Source organism: Gobio gobio (genome assembly GCF_949357685.1).
Source record: "Gobio gobio genome assembly, chromosome: 1".
Classification (NCBI taxonomy): domain Eukaryota; kingdom Metazoa; phylum Chordata; class Actinopteri; order Cypriniformes; family Gobionidae; genus Gobio; species Gobio gobio.
The window spans coordinates 64140165-64160522 of NC_137097.1; the positions used below are offsets into that span (position 1 = coordinate 64140165).

The 20358-nt window shown below is 38.4% G+C and overlaps 1 protein-coding gene across 3 annotated transcripts in view; it reads left to right on the forward strand.

The window, feature by feature from the left end:
• Nucleotides 1-20358, forward strand: part of trip10a (thyroid hormone receptor interactor 10a) — a 43077-nt gene that overhangs the window by 15803 nt on the left and 6916 nt on the right. The window contains exons 3-13 of one of the 3 annotated variants that reach the window (XM_079828853.1): nucleotides 2278-2334; nucleotides 4472-4619; nucleotides 7068-7130; nucleotides 8826-8930; nucleotides 9112-9240; nucleotides 9369-9515; nucleotides 9811-9999; nucleotides 14287-14451; nucleotides 19232-19341; nucleotides 19558-19690; nucleotides 19773-19861. In XM_079828853.1, coding sequence (XP_079684979.1) covers nucleotides 2278-2334; nucleotides 4472-4619; nucleotides 7068-7130; nucleotides 8826-8930; nucleotides 9112-9240; nucleotides 9369-9515; nucleotides 9811-9999; nucleotides 14287-14451; nucleotides 19232-19341; nucleotides 19558-19690; nucleotides 19773-19861 — 1335 coding nt within the window. Of the gene's footprint in view, nucleotides 1-2277; nucleotides 2335-4471; nucleotides 4620-7067; nucleotides 7131-8825; nucleotides 8931-9111; nucleotides 9241-9368; nucleotides 9516-9810; nucleotides 10000-14286; nucleotides 14452-15469; nucleotides 15494-19231; nucleotides 19342-19557; nucleotides 19691-19772; nucleotides 19862-20358 lie in introns of all 3 variants that reach the window. The other 2 variants (XM_079828854.1, XM_079828855.1) reach the window with 2 other exon arrangements.

The window sequence follows — 20358 nt, forward strand, 5'->3', positions numbered from 1 at the left end:
TTCATGTATGTTTAAATAAAATGACAGACACTGACTGTGTATAAATGATTATATTTCAACAACGAATTGGATAAAAAACTATTTTATAATTAGATTTAGAAGTTATTGCAAAAACTGCCTTATGTGAAGTGTACATGTTTGTGTACGATGTTATTTGAGTGTTGATTATTAGACCTAAAAATACATAGCAACTGAATTTAGGCTAATAGTTTGGGCTCTGTTTTTAACCTTTAATATTAATGTGCAAGTAAGGGCTCCCTATATAGTTTAGAGCAATATATTCAATAAACTTTTAGTTATAATTTAATTCATTTAAGGACAGACTTTTTTTTTTCAGTTAACCAATAAAAATAAATAAAAAGCCATTTTGTAAAACTGCTGTGCCGAACCGTCAGTTTTGTGTACCGCTATCCCTATTCTACAGTTAACATATGGGCTATGGCAGTCTTTGCTTTGATACACTATTATGTTGAAGGCCTACAGAGAAAATAAATGTATCTTTAAGCAGTTGCACTTGTTCTGAATGCACTTTCTTGTAGTCCTACAGAGAACAATTTTAAATGCACTAGACCTAAATGCACTTTGTTTTTATGAGAGAACATTTCATTTAAAAACCTTTCTGTAGGCCTGTACATTATTATTTAATGTACAAATGAGTGGGGTCAAGTTAAACATTTTAGTTTGAATTTTATTTTATACTGTGCATTGTTGCAATGTGCTAAATAAATATTGGCATAACTTGTAATTGATTTATTCTTTGAAACTTTAATATTAATGTATGCAATTGCAATGCCTTGATTTTAGTAAAGTTAGTACACAGTCATAGCCATAAATGCAATGGTACTAATATTTGGCATAATTTCTTTCGGTTTTCGGCTTTCGGCCTTGGTTTCCTCTTTTTCGGTTTTCGGTTTCGGCCAAGAATTTTCATTTCGGTGCATCCCTAATCGCTTGACTTTGTCAATCATACCACATGAGTTTTTTTTCTACGTTTGAAAGAATAGCAATCCACACCACAACTATAACAATAATTTAACTTTTTTTTTTTCAGCTGATGAATGATAAAAACATTGACAAAAAAGAGCTTTTTAAAGCATTTAAAGCGGCAGACAAAAAAAAAAAGCAGAACATTCTTATAATAAACAGAACATTGTTTGCTGGTGTGGACGCTAATATAGTTATACAACCCCAAATCAGAAAAAGTTGGGACAGTATGGAAACATTTCAATAATTTTCTCACGTATTTGTTGGCAAACTGGCGATCCTCGGCCCATCTTTGCTCCTAAAGGATTAGACCTTTCTTGGATGCTGCTTTTGTACCAAATCATAATTACAAATTACCTGTTGACATCGCCTGTTTCAAATCACATCATTATTTAACCATTTTACCTCATTACTAGCCCTAAATTGCTCCTGTCCCAACTTTTTTTGAAATGTGTTGCAGGTCTGAATGACAGGAAAGGATGCATATTTACAAATGACATGAAGTTGACCAGGCAAAACATGAAATATTTTGTGTTCATATTGTCTGCAATGAAATACAAGTCAAAGTTAATTTAGAAATCATCCATACTGTCCCAACTTTTTCTGATTTGGGGTTGTAGTTATCGGCAATTCTCCCTTTAATTTAATTTTTTTGCTGAAACTGTGCTCCTATTGGGCGGACATTTTGACCACCCGAGCAAAAACATTCTGTATACCAATATGATATAAAAACTAATTGAAAATTTTAACTGATATAATAAATCAGTTCTTGTGGTGCCCCCTCAGCAATTGGTGCCCTATGATGGGAGCGGCGGTGCTGTTCGTATTATCATCATCATCAATCATCATCAAATCATTATTATCATATCATCATTCATCATATATCATCATTATCGTCATCATCATATCACTTACTTATATTATTACACAAGGGGATGTTTAGGGCCTGCCATTTAAAAAGTTTGAAAACCCCTGATATAGACAATAATAGATATGGAAACTCCCTTTCTGCCTGATAAACGCAAAGTGTTCTGGTAAGAAAAATTAGTAAAGAGAAATTTCCCTATGACATTCCCCTAAATACTCTGATGTCTGTGTTTTGGAAAGCTCAAGTTCTGCACTCAGTGTCCCATGCAAATGCTTCACGGCCACCTGCTCCAGCAGGACCTCTGCAGTTTTCGATCTCCAGCGTGGCATGTTATGCAACCTTTTCGCTATTTGAAACTTGACCTTTTATTATGATGTTGTTGATCCATCAGGCAGTGTCTTTTTTTTTCTTCTTCTGGTTGCTAGGAATTTAACCAAGAAATACAGCCCCAAACGAGGCAGCAAAGAAGAGCAGGAATGCAGGTAATTTTGCACGTTTCAAAAGCTGTATGAATGAATTTTCCTCACAATTGTGATGACAAGTGAACTATCCAACCTGAACAATGTGCTATCAGAGAATAAAGCTGACAAATCCCCAGTCACTATAATCAGTTCACTGTGGTACGCTGAGCTATGTCTGATGTTGCTACGGTGACTAAGCAGCAGGACCTGTGGGGCCGTTGCCGACTCCAAACAAAAAGCACATGAGCTCAACAAACGAGCGCATACACCTGTAAATGACTTTACGTGTGCTCCCTCTGGAAAGCAAAACTAATGAAGTCACTCATGCAAATCAGGCACTATTTAAATCAGCCACAGGTGATGAAACAACATTTGCAACACACTGAAATACGCCACATTACAGAGGATCAGAGTGAAACATCGGGGTGTGATTGGATTGTGAAAAGCAGGCTATTATTGTTGTCAGTGTTGGGGAAAGTTACTTTGAAAAGTAATGCATTACAATATTGCGTTACTCCCTTAAAGGTCCTGTTCTTCGTGATCCCATTTTTCAAACTTTAGTTAGTGTGTAATGTTGCTGTTAGAGCATTTATAATACCTGTAAAATTATAAAGCTCAAAGTTCAATGCCAAGCGAGATATTTTATTTAACAGAAGTTCCCTTTCAAAGCCTACAGCGAACGGCCGGTTAGGACTACATCCTGGTATTTCCTGCTTTAATGACGTCAGTAGAGCAGTATGTCGACTAACCTCCGCCCACAAGAGTACGTGAAAAAGGGGGCGTGGTCTTGTTGCTCCCGCGTGGATAAGAGGAAGTGTTGCGTTCGGTTGCGTTCGTATAGTTTGTTTGTCGCCATGTCGTCGAGACGCTGTTATTTTCATCCCGGAGTCAAATCACCTTTGTTTGGCTTTCCCAGGGACGCTGTACTTAGAGATCATTGAGCGCATGCATCCCCGTTATGGTGAGAGGCGTGACCTTTCCGGTAACGTGCGCTCTGCGTGCCCTAAGCTGCTGTCGAATCACAACACGGGAACCGCTGGCACAATCAGAACTCGTTACGTATTTCTGAAGGAGGGACTTCATAGAACAGGGAAATCTTTCAAGCCGTTTTGAGGACAGTGAAAACAGCAGTATACAGATAAGTAAATTGTGTGAAAAATACTGTGTTTTTTTACACGTGAAACATGAACACATGTTATATTGCACACTGTAAACACAATCAAAGCTTCAAAAAAACACGAAAAACGGGACCTTTAAAAAGTAACTAATCGAGTTACTTAGTTACTTTTTAAGAAAGGTAATGCGTTACATTACTTTTGCATTACTTTTTCTCACCTGGGCTAGGCTTGTTTTTGTTTTTTTTTATAACAAAAAAGTGATTTTTTTGTGCAACGGTAAAGACCGCTTCATACCAAAATTGAAATAATAAGCCCCAGGCTGAGGTAAAAATGCAAAATTCAGTCGAGGGCGCAGCTCTGCTGTGCTGCCATTCTGGATAACGGTAGAATAGGATGCAGGAGAAAAAAGTTTTACCAATAAAAACAAAAAATCTAGTAATTTTCATCATCAAAGGTCAGCAGCAAGACATTGGCAAATTAAATATATAGGTAGATTATGCATAAAAATAGTTGTTTTATTTAACATTTCATTATTGGAGGTTTGCATTTTGCATTTGACTGATTTTATTCATTTTGAGAAGTACAGAATCTTTATTGTGCTAGTGAAAAAAATAAATGCTCACATTTAGTCTAGAACTACAATAACCATCATGTTTACACACAACGCCTCTGCACTTATTTTTCTCAACATGGGGGCAGTAGAGCTGTCAATCAAATTAATGTGAAAAAGTAACTCAGATATTTTGTTGTAAATTTGAAAAGTAATGCGTTACTTTACTAGTTACTTAGAAAAAGTAATATTATTACGTAACTCAAGTTACTTGTAATGCGTTACCCACAACACTGATTGTTGTTTATAATATTTTGACTGATGCATAGAGTAAAACTTGTTTTAATCCCCTAATGAGGTTTGATTGTTGATTAGTCTGAAATGAAAGATTCATTGGTGAATGAATGAGCAATGATTTTTAAAATTGCAGTTATCACAAATGACTAAAAGAAGGGCATGGAGATTCGTCATTCGTATCGCTTTTCTTTAGGTTCTCCAATCACCAGGCCTTTCTGGACATCCTGAATGAGATGAACGACTATGCGGGCCAGAGGGAGCTGATCGCTGAGAACATGATGATCAATATCTGCATCGAGCTCACGAAGTACCTGCAGGAGCTCAAACAGGAGCGCAAGATGGTGAGAGAACGAGAGCGGCAGACGGAGAAACTGGGCCATGCTTAAAATAAAGCATGCTGTGGGACGGAGGGCTGGGAAGGACACAGAGAGGGGGATTGTGGGTATGAAGGAGAGGCAGTGGAGAACTTGTGAAGAAATATTATAGTCTACTGGGGAGGAAGTCTCTTTTTGATTTGTGCCACACTGTTAGAGGAATGCTTTGGTTGTCTTCATAAACAACAGTTGATGCCCACGAAATAACCTCAGCTGTCTCCTCTTGTTTATCACTTGGAATTTATGGGACACTGTTTTATTGTTCGCGCTTCCTAAGGCAAGAATCACGACCATTGCTCATACTTAGAGTTAGAGATTTGAATAAATGACTAACCATGAGTATTAAACTCAACCCAGCATGTTTCTGATATAGACTAGAATGATACCTCTGATTTAAGAGGTAAATATGCGTTGTGCTAAGTGATCATATTTTTTGCCTGGCAGACGATATTATTGGTGGGAAAAAACCCCACATAGAAATTTAGAAGGAGGGTCCTGAGTTCTATCCAGGGATCAGGATATCAGAAGCTAACATCTGTATATGCCCTAGCAACCTCCCAGAACAGCCTAGCAACCACATAACAATAAAACACTCGGAAGCACTTTAGTACCAACCACATAGTAGTGCCCTGGCAACCATTCACAACAATTTATAGCAATAACCAAAATCATTAAAACACTTTAGCTACCATAAGCAACACACTGGCAGCCACTATGCAAAGTTGCAATGTAATGGACGTAGCGACAGATCTTTTCTTCTGTGTTGTGATGTAACTCTCATTGAAAAGGATTATCCAAAATAATAAATGTAGGGAATTGGTTTTGTCCATCGACTGTTGATGGAGGCAGATTTGAATACGAGCTTCGTATTCGTAAGTCGATGCTAAGAAAATGGTGGGGTTTAGGCAGACTAAATTATTTGAGAATTCCTGCATACATCTCCAGAGTTCAATTTCACACAAGATAAGATTATGTTTTAATAAATTATGAGGTTAAAAAAAAGGCAAGAAACATGCATGGATGCATGTTATAGATCTTACTGTGAATGATTCATTTAGAAAATGGATAGGAATTTATATTTCATGCAGACTTCAAACTAATCATAGTGTTGTACAAGAAAGCACACTATTTTTCTTATTAAAGGTCCCATGATGTGGGTTTTTTTTATTATTTTATCATGTTTCCTGAGGTGTACTTATATTTTTAGTATGATTTGTACATCATAAAATGTCATAATTTAGAAATAAAAGGCATTTTTTCTATCCTGATTTTAGTCCTCTGGCTTGAATGCTCTGTTTGAAGGGTAGAATAGTCTGCTGTGAGACTTCAGTGGAAACGCCCACTGCTGTGATTGGCTGACATCTTTGCATTTGAAATGCGTATTACATGTGGAACCCCTCTCAAATACTTTTACTACGTTTTTTTTTACTATTACAGCTGTCAAGATGAACGAATCGTGAAAGTGTCGATTTATAGCATTATTTTTAGATCTTTTCCCATCACATGAAAGGCTGCAGTGATGAGCATTGAGTAGACAGGCAGTCTGTTGATCGCGTGAATGCAGTGATCTCGTCATTGCAACGCTATGTCTCTCATAAAAGGCTTTCACCACAGCAAACACAATATCCATATGAATACAGTAAGAGCTTCGTTGTGTAGCATAACAGCGTCATTCATTATAACGGGAGTTTGGGCAAGTGTGCAGATACACTCGCGATGTGTGATTGACAGCTCCGAACATTATAAAGAGAGTGTTCTCTGATCACTCTCTGTAGTTTAATCACAATTTAAATAACAGATTTGTTTCATACTACTAAGAGAAACAATGTGAAGTTGATCGTTTAGTCACTGGCTTGATTCACTGAAGCATAAACAGTATTAAACGATTTAGAAAGAAAGTCTGTGTGAACTTGAATGATTAGCTACACATCAGAAATCACTGATCAAAGATCAGGCATTAATGAACACTGTTACTCGCTGTTTGTGGCGGTGCTGTCGAATCCTTATCGTAAAGTCTGTTTGTAAAGCCTCTGCTGACATTGCGACTGAATTAAATGTAAAAAATAAACTGAATCGATTTTCTCCAAATTCTCTGGGTGGGCAAAGCAGAGGAAGGGAAGGTAATCTTTCCCCGTATGACGACATCTAGGGAAGATTCCAGATTGGCTCATCTGAGCTTTCATTTTCTTAAAGGCAGAGCAGGACACCCAGGGCTTGGTTTATACCTATCTCCATCTCTAGCCACTGGGGGACCATAGACAGGCTAGGGGAACTCCTATTAATGTGAAGGGAAATGTCATGGGACCTTTAGGAAAATTTCTTTAACAAAAGTTTTTTTCTTATTTGATTATGATGTCAGAAAGCCCAAAGCACAATGACAATGTTTTGCTCTCTTTCTCTCCCTCTAATGTACAGCATCTGTCAGATGCCAAGAAAGCACAACAGTCTCTCGAGGGCACCTACAAGCAGCTCGACAATGTAAGTTTCTCTCTGTGACAGGTTGTGATGGAGACCCTGTTGTGGGCGGTGTGTCATACTCTGTGACCCTGTCAGAGGCTTGCGTGACGTCTCTTTATGGCGTAAGCGCTGACTGTGGGGAGAGTGCTCTTTTGTAGAGGGACTGAAAGTGATTGTTTACTGATTGTTTTTGTGGCCATTGTGTTTGTTTCGGTGACGGTAAGGAGTGTAAACAGAGACCCATTCAAATATTTTGATATGCAATGTAATATAGTTATTTCAGTTAATTACGGGCAGCTCTTTCAGATTTCATTAATGATAATTGATAATGATGCCCAATATGTCAATTTTCTTCGGTGCACATTATTTTAAAGGAAAAAAGTTGAAGATGAAATCTCTAAAACTACTATTGTTTTTTGCCGTTATAATCATTTACACAGAGGTAGGGAAATATAGTGATAAAAGATTAGTTCACTTTAAAATGAAAATCACCCCATGATTTATTCACCCTCAAGCTATCCTAGATGTATATGACTTTCTTCTTTCAGATGAACACAATCAGAGTTCTATTAAAAAAATATGCTTTATAATGGCTGTGAATGGGGCTCACCAGTTTGAAGCTCAAAAAAAGTGCATCCATCCATCATAAACGTTGTCCACATGGCTCCAGGGGGTTAATAAAGGCCTTCTGAAGCAAAGTGATGGGTTTGTGTAAGAAAAATATTCATATTTAACACGCTATAAAGTAAAATATCTAGCTTCTACCAGACTTCCTTCCATATTCAACTTATGAAAAAAGAGTAACTGGGGCAACATACTTTTCTTACAAAAACCGATCGATTCGCTTCATATGGCCTTTATTAAATATATATTGGGTCAAAAACAAAGAAAGGCCTGCACACTATCTACTTTCAAAAGTATCAAATGTAAAAAATGACCATGCCCATGACCTTCATCAGGCATATGAAGTTCGTGGGACCAAAACGTTGCAGCAAATAAAGCATTTTTGATACTTTTGCGAGTAGATAGTCAAAAAATCTTTTGTTTTTGACTTTCTTGGTCCTTTTTCCTACACACCTATCCATTACCTGCAGATGTGTGAGGGAAATTGTTTATATATTAGGTTATCAGTAAGTGAGGGTGCTCCAAAACTATGACACAATTTACATTTAGAAGATGTATGCAATATGCATTCAAAATTCAGCTACTTGCCATATTTTCTGTCCAATCAAATGCTCTCTAGAATTTGAAGTTTCTCACCCCTTACATGATAAAAGGATGATACAACTGTGCCTGAAATCAGTCACTTCACACTTTTTACTCACCCTTTGTGAATGTCAAGTAGTGCACTATATAGGGAATACGGAGCGATTCAGACAATGTAAATATGCTTACAGTTTGGCATCAGTGTCATGTGAACTCCATACTTCGATAAAACTGCACTCAAGCCCCTTCACAGGGACTATTCAATATTTATTCAAATTTGCCACATGAATGCGCATAGCAGGTTTGAATTCAGTGATGCAAAATGCCTTGTTTTATTTGTGTGTAATAGCCAGTAGAAATATGTCAGAGGAACAAAGAAAGTGATATAGGTTTGGAGCAACATGAAAGTATCTTAACTTTTAGGTAAATTATCTCTTCAATTGCTGCAAATAAGAGCACTGTGTAAGCAGTCACCAACACGGATGGCTTTGATTTGTTTTTTTTTGGTAGAGTAAAAAACGATTTGAAAGGGAGTGGAGAGAAGCAGAAAAGGCTACTCAATATGCAGACAAAACAGATCAAGATCTCAATGCCACCAAAGCCGACGTGGAGAAGGTATGTATATGTTAGATCATTTATATAAAGGCTTCCCAGGTGTTGCCGCACCCTTGTATGCACATCTTCCCATCCAGCCATCTCATTTCCATCATATCCAAATGCATTATTGTTGTTTCCTTGTTCCTCTTTATGTGCAGGTGTCTGATTTCACTTTCTTTTTCTCTGCATGTTACCACAGGCCAAGCAGCAGGCACATATGCGAACACACATAGCAGAGGAGTGTAAAAACGACTATGCTGCACAACTTCAGAAGTACAACAAAGAACAGAATCAGTTCTACTTCACGGACATGCCCCTTATTTTCAATGTAAGAAGCACATGCCTCAGTCCTAACATGTCGAGGCGCATCTCTTCCTGTCAGCTTACTGTGGGAATGATCCCAGACAGTCTTGCAGAGTGCATACTGATTTCTATATGCATGTTTTTTCACTGCAGAAGCTGCAGGACATGGATGAACAGCGTATCAAAAAGATGTCGCAGGGCTACATTTTGTTTGCAGACACGGAGCGTCAAGTCATGCCCATCATTGGGAAGTGTCTGGAGGGCATTACCAGAGCGGGCACGAATGTCAACGAGAGGAACGTGAGTCTTTAGTTGCATTTATAGAAAAGCGGTTTCATTTCCTGCTCTCATGTAACCAGGGGTGTCCAATCCTGCTCTGGGAGGGCCACAATCCTGCAGAGTTTAGCTGCAGTCCCAATTAAACATACCCGAAACGGCTAATTAAAGCCTTCAGGATTACTAGTGTGATTGGGCATTACATTAGGACAGGACATTAGCCCTCCGTGAGAAGGATTGAACACCCCTGCATTACACTTTGAGTCAACCCTCTGCAAGCTGACACATATGGTAGCTAACACTTCTCTGTGTTATTCAGGACTCTGTGGTTCTTATAGAGCAACACAAGTCTGGGTTCGAGAGACCAGGAGATCTGGAGTTTGAGGACTACAGTCAGGGCATCAACCGGGCATCCTCGGACAGCAGCCTGGGCACTCCTAAAGGTCCCCTAGAGCTGTTGAGCAAGAACAGGAATAAAACCTTCCGGTTGTTTAATAAGAAGAGCAAGGTAGGCTTCACTACTCCATGAGTATCCAGAGTTTCTTCTGATGAAATTCCTGTGTTCTTTGTGGTTCCCTGCTGGAAAAACCTAGTCATAACAACCAAAGGTGGCCAAAGCTTAGTTAACCATCTCAACCAGATCCCACCAGCTTGTCCATACTGGTCTAACAGCTCTAACCAGGTGGACTTGGTCCCAACTGCTGATAGATCACCTGATCAACCATCTAAATCTGGGGTGTCCAATCCTGCTCCTGGAGGGCCATAATCCTGCAGAGTTTAGCTCCCACACATCTGTCTGGAAGTTTCTAGTGTTACTGAAGAGCTTGATTTGAAGAGCTTGGTTCAGATGTGTTTAATTTGGGTTGGAGGTAAACTCTGCCGGAAGGTGACCCTCCAGGAGCAGGATTGGATACCCCTGATCTAAATGAAGCTTGACCAAATTTGACCAGCTAGAACCAATTTTGAACCCAGCCACCAGAACCGTATAATTTTCTTGCTGGATTTTCCAGCAGGTTTCTACAGTACCAGTGTCCAATTCCACTCCTGTAGGACCACCAGCATAAGTTTTGCTTGCCTGGAAGATTTTAGTTATCCTGAAGACCTTGAATAATTAGTTCAAGTTCCATTTAAGGTGGCCTTCCAGGAGCAGAATTTGACACTCCTGCCCTACGGGATGATAGAGGGGAGTCACAGTCTGAAAAGTAACAACGGGTTGGCTTGAGTTGATTTGTGGGTAAGACATTGTTTCAGGTCTTTGAAAGGTCAGACTAGAAAAGGTATTCGAGCCAAAGCTGTGGTCTCTTGCACCCTTCGTCTCCCTGCCACAGCTGAAAGATGCATGATGTTTAAATCAACCATTACCCTTCCTCACCTCGACTCAATCTCTCTGAACACAGATCATTACGTTTTTTTCAGTATGCACTCTTTGCATGGCTATCTGGCTGTAAGTGGGGATTGAAAAGCCCCCAGCTCTGTTGTTTAGCTCAGCGTGTGACCTAGTGCTCATTCTGCTGTGTCTGTGCTTTTCTTTGGGACACTGCATCGCTCTGCTATGGGCCTTAACACACACACACTACTGCTATTATATTCTGTATAATATATCCTTCAGTCCCATCACAATGACACCTTTGTGCACCGTGTGCCATCAGGAAAGATGCTCGGTTGCATCTGGTTAAGTTGTTAAAGAGAAAAATCCTCTTAAAATGAGGCGAAGCATTTAAAACATTCCCTTCTCTTCAGCCATGTGATAATTCAGAGCTCTGCATAGGATTGAATGGATCTCTCTTTGTCCCTGTGGCTTGTATAGTTCTGAAGTGTTTTCTAGGAACACTTCACCTTCATATTAATAACATCATTTCCTGCTCCTCCAATAATCCAATTTCCTGTTTGTTCAGTGCTCGGCCTTCTTCACATGACCCTCAACGCTTCCTCTGCCAGCCTTCCTGAGCTTGCCAGCTTAACTGTCCAGTCTTCTCTTGTTTCATTTCTGTCCTAATCATTGTGCAGATCCATTCTTGCGAGTTAGCAAATATCATGTGTTTTTTTTTTTTTGACAAAAGTTGCACCTCCAATCTACTTCCCCTTTCCTTCACCCTTAGTAGTGTAGATCAAACATCTTCTTTTGTTCCTTGGCGCTTTACTTTTTGCTCGCCGTGCATGTTTGCTTTCCGGCTGAGACAGTCACAATGCCGAGAAGCTAAAACCAATTTATGGGGAAATACTTATTTTTAGCACCCAACTGTCATTCGTTTAACCATATAGCTTGTAGAGGATTGTTTGATGCAAATTCAGGTTTTAAACCGTTAAAAAATCTTGTATCAGGGTGAAACTTATGCTCTGTTCCACTTAGTGAACTGCCTACCTAGAAAACCTAGAAAAGGGTCATAGACCCTCCTAAAGTAAAAATTATTTCAAACAGTAGGGAGCAAAATTATGCTGTAATATAAGATGTCTTGCTAGCAATCACATTTATAAATGTATATAAAGTAGTTATTAATGTGTGATTTCATGAAAATATTTGTGTTTTTTTGGTGCTAGGATAAGGATTGGTTTTTTTTTTTGCGTTTCTTGTGTGCTTTAAATACATGTTGTGCTTATTAGAATATCTTAGCCAATGTCAACTTCTTTTGGAATCAACTCTGGGCTGTAGATTTAACTGTGAAGTTGTCTTTGTAGGCAGATCACTTTGTTCTGGAACAGAGAAAGGGATCTTTTCATGTTTAGGCCGATGCAATCCAACAGAAACCTCTGAATGTTGAACCACAAAAAGTGGTTTCTTTCATTATATGCATAATGGGGTGAAAAAAGTAATAGTTTTGTAGATTGACTATTTTTATGCTGCCTACAGTAAAACATTCTCCTGGAAAGCTTATGCATTTGGCTGTCATGAATTCAATGTGATGTGCTCTCAAGTGATTTTGTTTGGAATGAAATGGAACTTTCTTGGCTTAGTCTTTTTTCTGCCAAAGACCAGAACCTTTTTAGCAAATTAAAAAAGAAAGAATCCTACAGTGGATTCGCTGTAGGCGTGTAATTCATGCCTTATTTTATGCCCATTTTCGTGGTGCAACATTAAAATCTTAAACATTAGGTTAGTAATGATCTTTGGGTAATGATGGGTAGTCTGTCACACAATCCTGTCACCTCAATCTTTTTGGAAAACTGTTTTTCATCAACATTTAAACAAAGTTTATATTGACCAGACGTTTTCAAACCTGTCCTGTAGGACCCCCAGCGCTGCACATTCTGTATGGCTGAATCCGAAATCACCCATTCACTATTCCCTACGTTAGTCAACTAATATAGTTCGCTTGAAGGAGTGAATGAAAATGAGTGCGTGAAGTCGGACAGCCGTTGAGTGTACATCGGCTATACACTCGTTATTGTGGTGCAATGTGGAATTGAATGAGTGCACTCAACGTCCACTATGGTATCGGACACCACTACAAATGGCTGTCCCCTCAAATAGTGCCCTATTTGAGGGTATAGGGGGCAATTTCGGATTCAGCCTATGTCTCCCATATTTGACACACCCACTTCGGGTCTTGCAGTTTCTAATAATGAGCTCATGAGTTGAATCAGGTGTGTTAGATGATGGAGACATACGCTGCGTCCCAATTCGCATACTATCCGTACTAAATAGTATTCGAAAAAAGAATTAGTATGTCCCAAATCTTAGTATGTTGAAAAGAGTATTCCAAAGATTCCCGGATGGTCTACTATTTCCGGTCATAATCCGAAGTGCAGATCGATGCGCACTCTAACGGCTGATATTGCCCACAACCCATTGCGAGGTGGACGAGGATTCGATTAGAACTACAAACGCGGATAAAAAGGGTTAAAAAAACTACAAACATGACGGTTACGCAAGTCTGACGGTTAAGTAGAGAGGATTAGATAAAGGGGTTTGAGTGAGAAATTAGTATTTAACCTGACGAAAATATATTTATTCAATGTTAGCCACATTATATTTCACCTGCAGCAGCATTGAGAACTTTTGTAATGATACGTTTGGCCATTAACTTTTTCAAACACATGAGAGGAGTGTCTGCATTAAAGACCCACGAAGGGCAGATCAACGTGCTACTACATTTCTCTCCGATACGGTAGGAAATTAAATTGAATGTGGAGGATTTATATCTGACGATGATTGACAGGGCAGTTTAAACATTGATGGGCTGCACATAACTAAGCAACAGAGTCCGTTATAGATGACAAAGTAGTATGTCCCAAAGCTTGCATACTCTTCTGCTACACACTCAAAAGTATGTACTTTTTCTTCACAAAAAGAGTACATACTTTTAGGACGTAGTATAGGTAGGTGAATTGGGACGCAGCAATACAAAATGTGCAGTGCTAGGGGTCCTCCAGGACATGTTTGAAAACCCCTGATATAGACCATGGTGGTGCAATTTACATGACCTCAACTTGTGGTGCCATGTTCATCTCATCCTTACAATCTTTCCGGCATCTCTTGACGGCCACATTACCCATTGAACTAGCCAAGACTTAATTGTTTTCTGATGGAGCCATTGTTTGCGTCTTCATCGGTCTGATTGCTTTGCTGGGGCTTGTGGGTTTGGGTTTTCTTTGTCTTGCTTCTCTTGGCTCTTGCTGAGGTTGGTCCAGTGTTGTCTTCGTTGCTGTGTTGATGTTGCTTTGAGGTGTTTGATGGTGTCTCTTTATTTTCCCTTGTCATGTGTTTTTTTTTGTTTGTTTTTACCCTTCCCACTGTCCCTTCTCCTTCCGTCCTATCCCTGTGTTCCTCTGGGTTTGTGCCTGGTGTCTTTCCCAGCTTCCCTCATCCTCGCTCAGTCCTTTCGCCACACCTCCCACCCCCTCGCCCGCTAACGGACCCCCCTCCCCCAAGTTTGGCCGGGACCCCCTGTCGTACTGTTTGAAGGAAATCAATAAGACAGTCAAACCCCGAATCTCTTCCTTCCGGACCCTCAAGAGAACGGTGAGTGTGACAGGTCAGGGATCAAGCAACCTTACTACTACACCTGTGCGCTGCTGCTGTTGGCACGTCTCTTTAGGGCCTTCAGCAGCACTAGATTGATCTGGGTCTGATTAGTGGTCACATGCACATGAATGGTCACAATGAAGTAGAAATCACAGCTCTTTCACCACTTATCTTCACAACAGCACCAGCTCTTCACCTTTTCCTGCCACACTCTGTAGTAATCTTAAAACACCTATTTATCTGTAGCCAAGGCTGACGTCACAACTAGCCAACTCGGAAAAACTGATAACAGTAGATGTCACCTACTGAATGCTTTGGCTGAAATCTCAAACTCTGCTGTCAGCGAGTCTTTCACACTCAGCACTTAAGAATGGAAGATTGGTTGCAAATTATACGGCTGCCTCTGATGTTTCCTTCTCATTCTCATGCATTTCAGTGTCCCATATTGGCAGCAGATCCACATAAAGCGAGCTGAAATAAGAACAGGAGCAAAGCGTGAATGTAACAAGTTAGACTGAATTAGAATGCGGTTCACGTAGTTACTTTGTCCTTTGAGTGAGTGTGATGTGTGTTTGTCCCTCTGGGGCTTGTAGTATGTTGTTTGTCAGCTTCTGTGAAAACTGTTCTGCTTTGCTTTCTTATTTTGTTAGTCATTTAAGTTTAAGAGCGCCAAAAATGCTAAAATGTCAGCAAATTTAATGTTTGGAGGAGATTTGAGCAGGGCAGTCGCATGTCAGTTCTTGAATAAGAGGTTACTGATGCCATTATGCACATCTACCAGGGCTGTGCGAATGCAATCATATATCAGGATTCATGATATTGCATCATACTTCAGGTTCCTACAGTTGAATTAATGAAGAAGCAGGTCACATAAAAGCTTAAACGCGTTCAAACCTGCTTTTGTAAGATGCAGTACTAGACAAAAGCGAGAGATGCTAGGAATCAGAAGGAAAAAATTCACTAGTGTGATGCCAGCTTATGTAAAGCACTGTCTGTTTATTTCTGTCTTTCTCAGTTTACTCCAGAGAAACCTAAAATGGTATGGGCCGTACTTGCCGTATACATGTATATTTCACTTCCTCTGTCTGTTTTTAATGGGTTGTTTTCTGCTTCTGAGGATTTTCACATATGACCACCTCTACATCTTCTCTAAAATTACAGATTTTTCTATCATTCACTATTGTAGAGGTGGCCATTCTCAGTGAAAAGCAAAGCAGCCTCTGGGTTCATTAACAGTACACTATCTATCATGGCCCTTAAACAGTGACAAGCCATTCCAGGGTGAGACATTGCTACACAAAGGCATATACACACAGAATCTATGCATTGATGCTTAAGCCAGGCTGTTATGGTGTACTGCTTTGGATATGTTATAAAGTTGCATTGATAAATCTATGCACATGGTGTAAATGCATTGTGGGTTGCTCAAAGGAATATTCCCGGTTAAATGCAATTTTAACACTATTGACATAATCTCTTCCTTTGGGTTTGTAAAATCAATGGAAAACCGCAATACACTTTTGGTGGAGGTCTATGAGGCAAGTCTAGGCTGTCGATTTAACATGCAAATGCAATTCATTAGTTATGGGAAAAAATGATGCTTTAACATTATTAACGCATCGGCCCGCCCCAGACCCTATGTAGGTCATCTTACATTTCATACAGTTGATGACGACGAACATAATACAGGGCAACAACTCACTGTATGAGCCTATAGAATACAGTTATAATGTCCCTATGTCCCTAAAATTCAAGATATCAGGGCAAAAATGCCCCGTATGAGTTGTCTCATATTTAAATAATGATATAGTTAAGCAATATCACACAAGTGCTTTTTTGTATTGATTTAAAAAAACTGTCAAAAAATTGTCTGCTGCTCAATTTTTTCAATAAAAATATTACCTATAAGGCCAGAGCAGAACTGTTGTGCGTCTCCTAGCAACACACAGTGGGGTTTCATTTCTGAATGAATCCTCATTTTGAGCAAATCAATCGGGTGAACCAATGCTTCAATGGCCTTTTCATAATGAGAGCCGTTTACTTCATTTCTGAATGAATCAGCCGTTTGAATGAATTAATGACTCAATGACTTAGTCATTTAGACATTTACTGACACCTACTGTCAGTTTTAGTTTCTTATTTAGAATATAATTTCTTTAAAAAAAAATTGTAATGTACCATATTAATAAAAAGTAAATTTAAAGGTATAGTTCACCCAATAATGAAAATTCTGTCATTTACTTGCCCTCATGGCCGTTGAAGCCTAAAAGTTTGTGTAATATGTGAATTTTGCATTTTAAAAAGTTAAGGAAAAAAATTTTCACTAATAGAAATTCTTTCCAGTTTTCTTATTGAAAACATATTCAATTGTATTAATTCAGTGCTTGCCAAACACAAGTTACTTCCTTTTTTTAACGAAAAAGGAAGTATTGCTTGTCAACAAAATTAGGCAATGTGTAGAAATAACATTGGTAAGAGTTTGACGGTAACAGGATTGACAATTTTAAAATGTTTAACCCAAAACTCCACTTGCCAGCATAAATGCTAAGAGCACATGGCACTAATGAAATCAGGATTAAAGACTTTTAACCAACCCACTGTGTGATCAGTGATCAATTCTGTTTGATCGGCTCTGGGTTTAAGAACTTTTTAGATTAAAATATTTTCTCTGAGAGAGCACGCATACCTTTCAGTGCTTCTGATCTTATCAGTGAGGGAAAGTGGCATCATTTCCTTTATCTGACATAGTTGTGGCAGATAATTCCACCAATTTAAAAGCACAGTATGGTACGGTAACAGAATTGACACACGCACACAAGATAAAAGTTATTTTTAAACCTGTTTAATATTGTAGAATTAGGAAAATTACTGTTTAGGGCGTTTATAAATAAAATACATGAAATCTTACCAAAAGTGAAATAAAATATTTTGATTGCACAATGATACCTGATGGAAAAAAATACATTGACTAACAAGAAATCATGATTAATCAACTATGAATTATTTGATTAAATAATTTTTTTAATCATGACTAACAAGATAGCAGTGATGGAATGATGGCGATGTGATGACATTTTGCTTGATATAAGGTCGGTAATGGTATAATGTATATCTTAAATGGTTAAAAAATAAATAAATGAAGTGATGATAATAATAATGATATAAATATCTAAAATATAAAGATATAACCGAATCAAATCAACACCTAACATATACCACACATGATTTTAGTGCACTACACCCTTCTTTTAATGCACCACCTCAGCTTAGGCATACATACAAATAGAAACTGTACTGCGAATGAGAAGAGGAAAAAAGAGAAGGGAAGAAAAAAAAAAACCATGCACACTGACACAGAAACTAGGAGAGGTGTGGGATGTGTTAGGTATGTGTCATTTTATTGTTACTATTGTCATTTTGTCATTGTTATTGTTGTTATTATTATTACTACTGTAATTATTATTGACATCATTGTCGCCATCCTCGCAAAATGTTATCATCGCCATCTTTAGCATTCCTATTGTTTTTATTACTATTGTTATTATTATATTAATATTGATATTAGTATTGCAATTGTACTGTCAATACAAAATATTATCATCCACATTTAGTATTACTATTATTACTGTTGCTATTATTATTTATATAAATGTTATTATTATTATTATTATTATTATTATTATTATTATTATTATTATTAATGTTTTTATTTTTTTCTGTCAACACAAATATTATCACCTTTTTTATATATATATATATATATATATATATAATTTTTTTTTTGTATGAGTACCACTACTGTTATTATTATCATTATTATCAATGTTATCTATTATTATCATTGATATTACTATTGCCGTCAACACAAAATATTATTATCATTATTATTGTACATGCTATTACTATTTAAATACTTCTACTATTACTATTATTATCTGTCATTGCTGCTTATTTTTCATTGCTGTTATTATTACTGCTGTTTTATTGTTGTTTTGTTAAATAAAAAAATCTAAAATCATGATTTTCAGCTATATAAGACCATTTTTACAGAAAATATGATATTGTTATGGCCTGTAACATCTTGTGATCCATGACAATGAGTAACACATTATTAAAATAACCTATTAAAAAGCAGAAAAAAAGACTTTGGACACCGAATGTACCTGCAATTATAGAATCGCCCTAATAAATTCTGTTTAATCAAACAAGATATTTTCCCATGTAACACAATAATGACATCTTATGGGGGTAATTTCTCAGCCAAATGTGATGTGTGATTAATTAATCGCCACATTGTGTAATTAATTCGATTTAAAAAAATGTATCACTTGGCAGCCCTGCTAAATATATTTCAGGTAACTGTGTTAACACAAATATTAGCTTCACAGCTCTGCCTTTTAAACTCCTTCGGTCTCTATTCCTGATAGAACAGTCTGTGGTAATCGACAGCATATCACAGGTTCTGTTCAAAAAGCTAGTTTCATTTAACCCAGAACATTCTTTTGAGTAAAACTGCTTATCACCCATTTAAGCATTTTGTACTTGATACACTACTTTGGGTAGTGTGCAAGTGGAACAATGGAGCAATTGTAACGGGCTGTGTAATTACCTTGGTAATGAATTGCTGCATTACAGCTTTTGCTACTGCAACCCTGAACTCTTACTGTTGGGTCTCTGGTTCACATTTTTCACTGCTTATCTTGTGGTGTTGGAGGGGTGCTGTGTGTTTGTGTGAATGTCTGTGAGTGACACGATCTCCCCTGATTCATCTCCCCAGCCTGTGGACACGGAGGGCTTCACCCATCTTCCTCCTGAGCAGCGCAGGAAACGCTTGCAGCAGAAGATCGACGACATCAGCAAGGAGCTCCAGAAGGAAATGGATCAGAGGTGAGTTGCCTCTCCGACAACCATCTCTATGGCAACTGGCCACAGCTGAATCCTCAGGGTTACCGTGGTCTGGGCTTTGTTTACTAAGCTCTTCAGGTCTCGGAGGAATCGGTGGAGTTGAGTGCCACGAGTAAACGTATCTGTTTGTTCTCTGTCTGTCACGATCAATCCCTCTCTCTCTCTATCTTAAATAAATATATGTATATCTCTCTGCAGCGAGGCTCTGGGAAAGATGAAAGACGTATATGAAAAAAACCCTCAGATGGGAGATCCTGCCAGTTTGGCACCGCAGATCACTCAGACGGCACAAAACATGGAAAGACTGCGAGGAGATCTAAACAAATATGAGGTTTCATTTTAGCTCTGTCTGTACATCTTAATCCGCTTCATAAAGTCTTTCTCAGCACACTCACGTCTTGGTTTTGTTGTAGTCCTGGCTTTCAGAAGCAGGAGGCCGGGGAGACTCGATACGATACTCCACACACTCTCTGAACAATAACGGTGCTCACAACCCCTGCAGGTCAGTTTTATTTCAACAGTTTACATGATTTTCTGATTATGGTGTGTATCCGGATTAAGCCTTTATTCTGCAAGTCTTTTACTTCACAGCTATTGGAATATTACACTGGTCTACAGCCAAAATCCTTCTGAAATAATAATTCTGGGTCACTGAGAATAAAAACTATGCTTTAAATAGTTGATTGGCTCTAGTTTTCAAGATATGCTATTGGGTCAGTATATACGACCTTGACCTGGGAATGGCGGAGGATAAAGGGAATGAGTTCTAAAGGAAAGGGGTCTCAGTTTAAAGGTGTCATGAACTGGCTTTAAAAAAAAAAAGTTTTATACTGTTGTCTGAGGTCAAGTTATGACGTTTGTGTGGTTTTTACATTCAAAAACATCATAATGAATAAGTAATAGGCTATTTTCTGCCTTGGTTTTGAGGCTCTGAAAAACACTCGGTTTTGATGGGAGTGCCGCACTGAACACTTGGAAGTAAACGCCCACGGCTAGGAT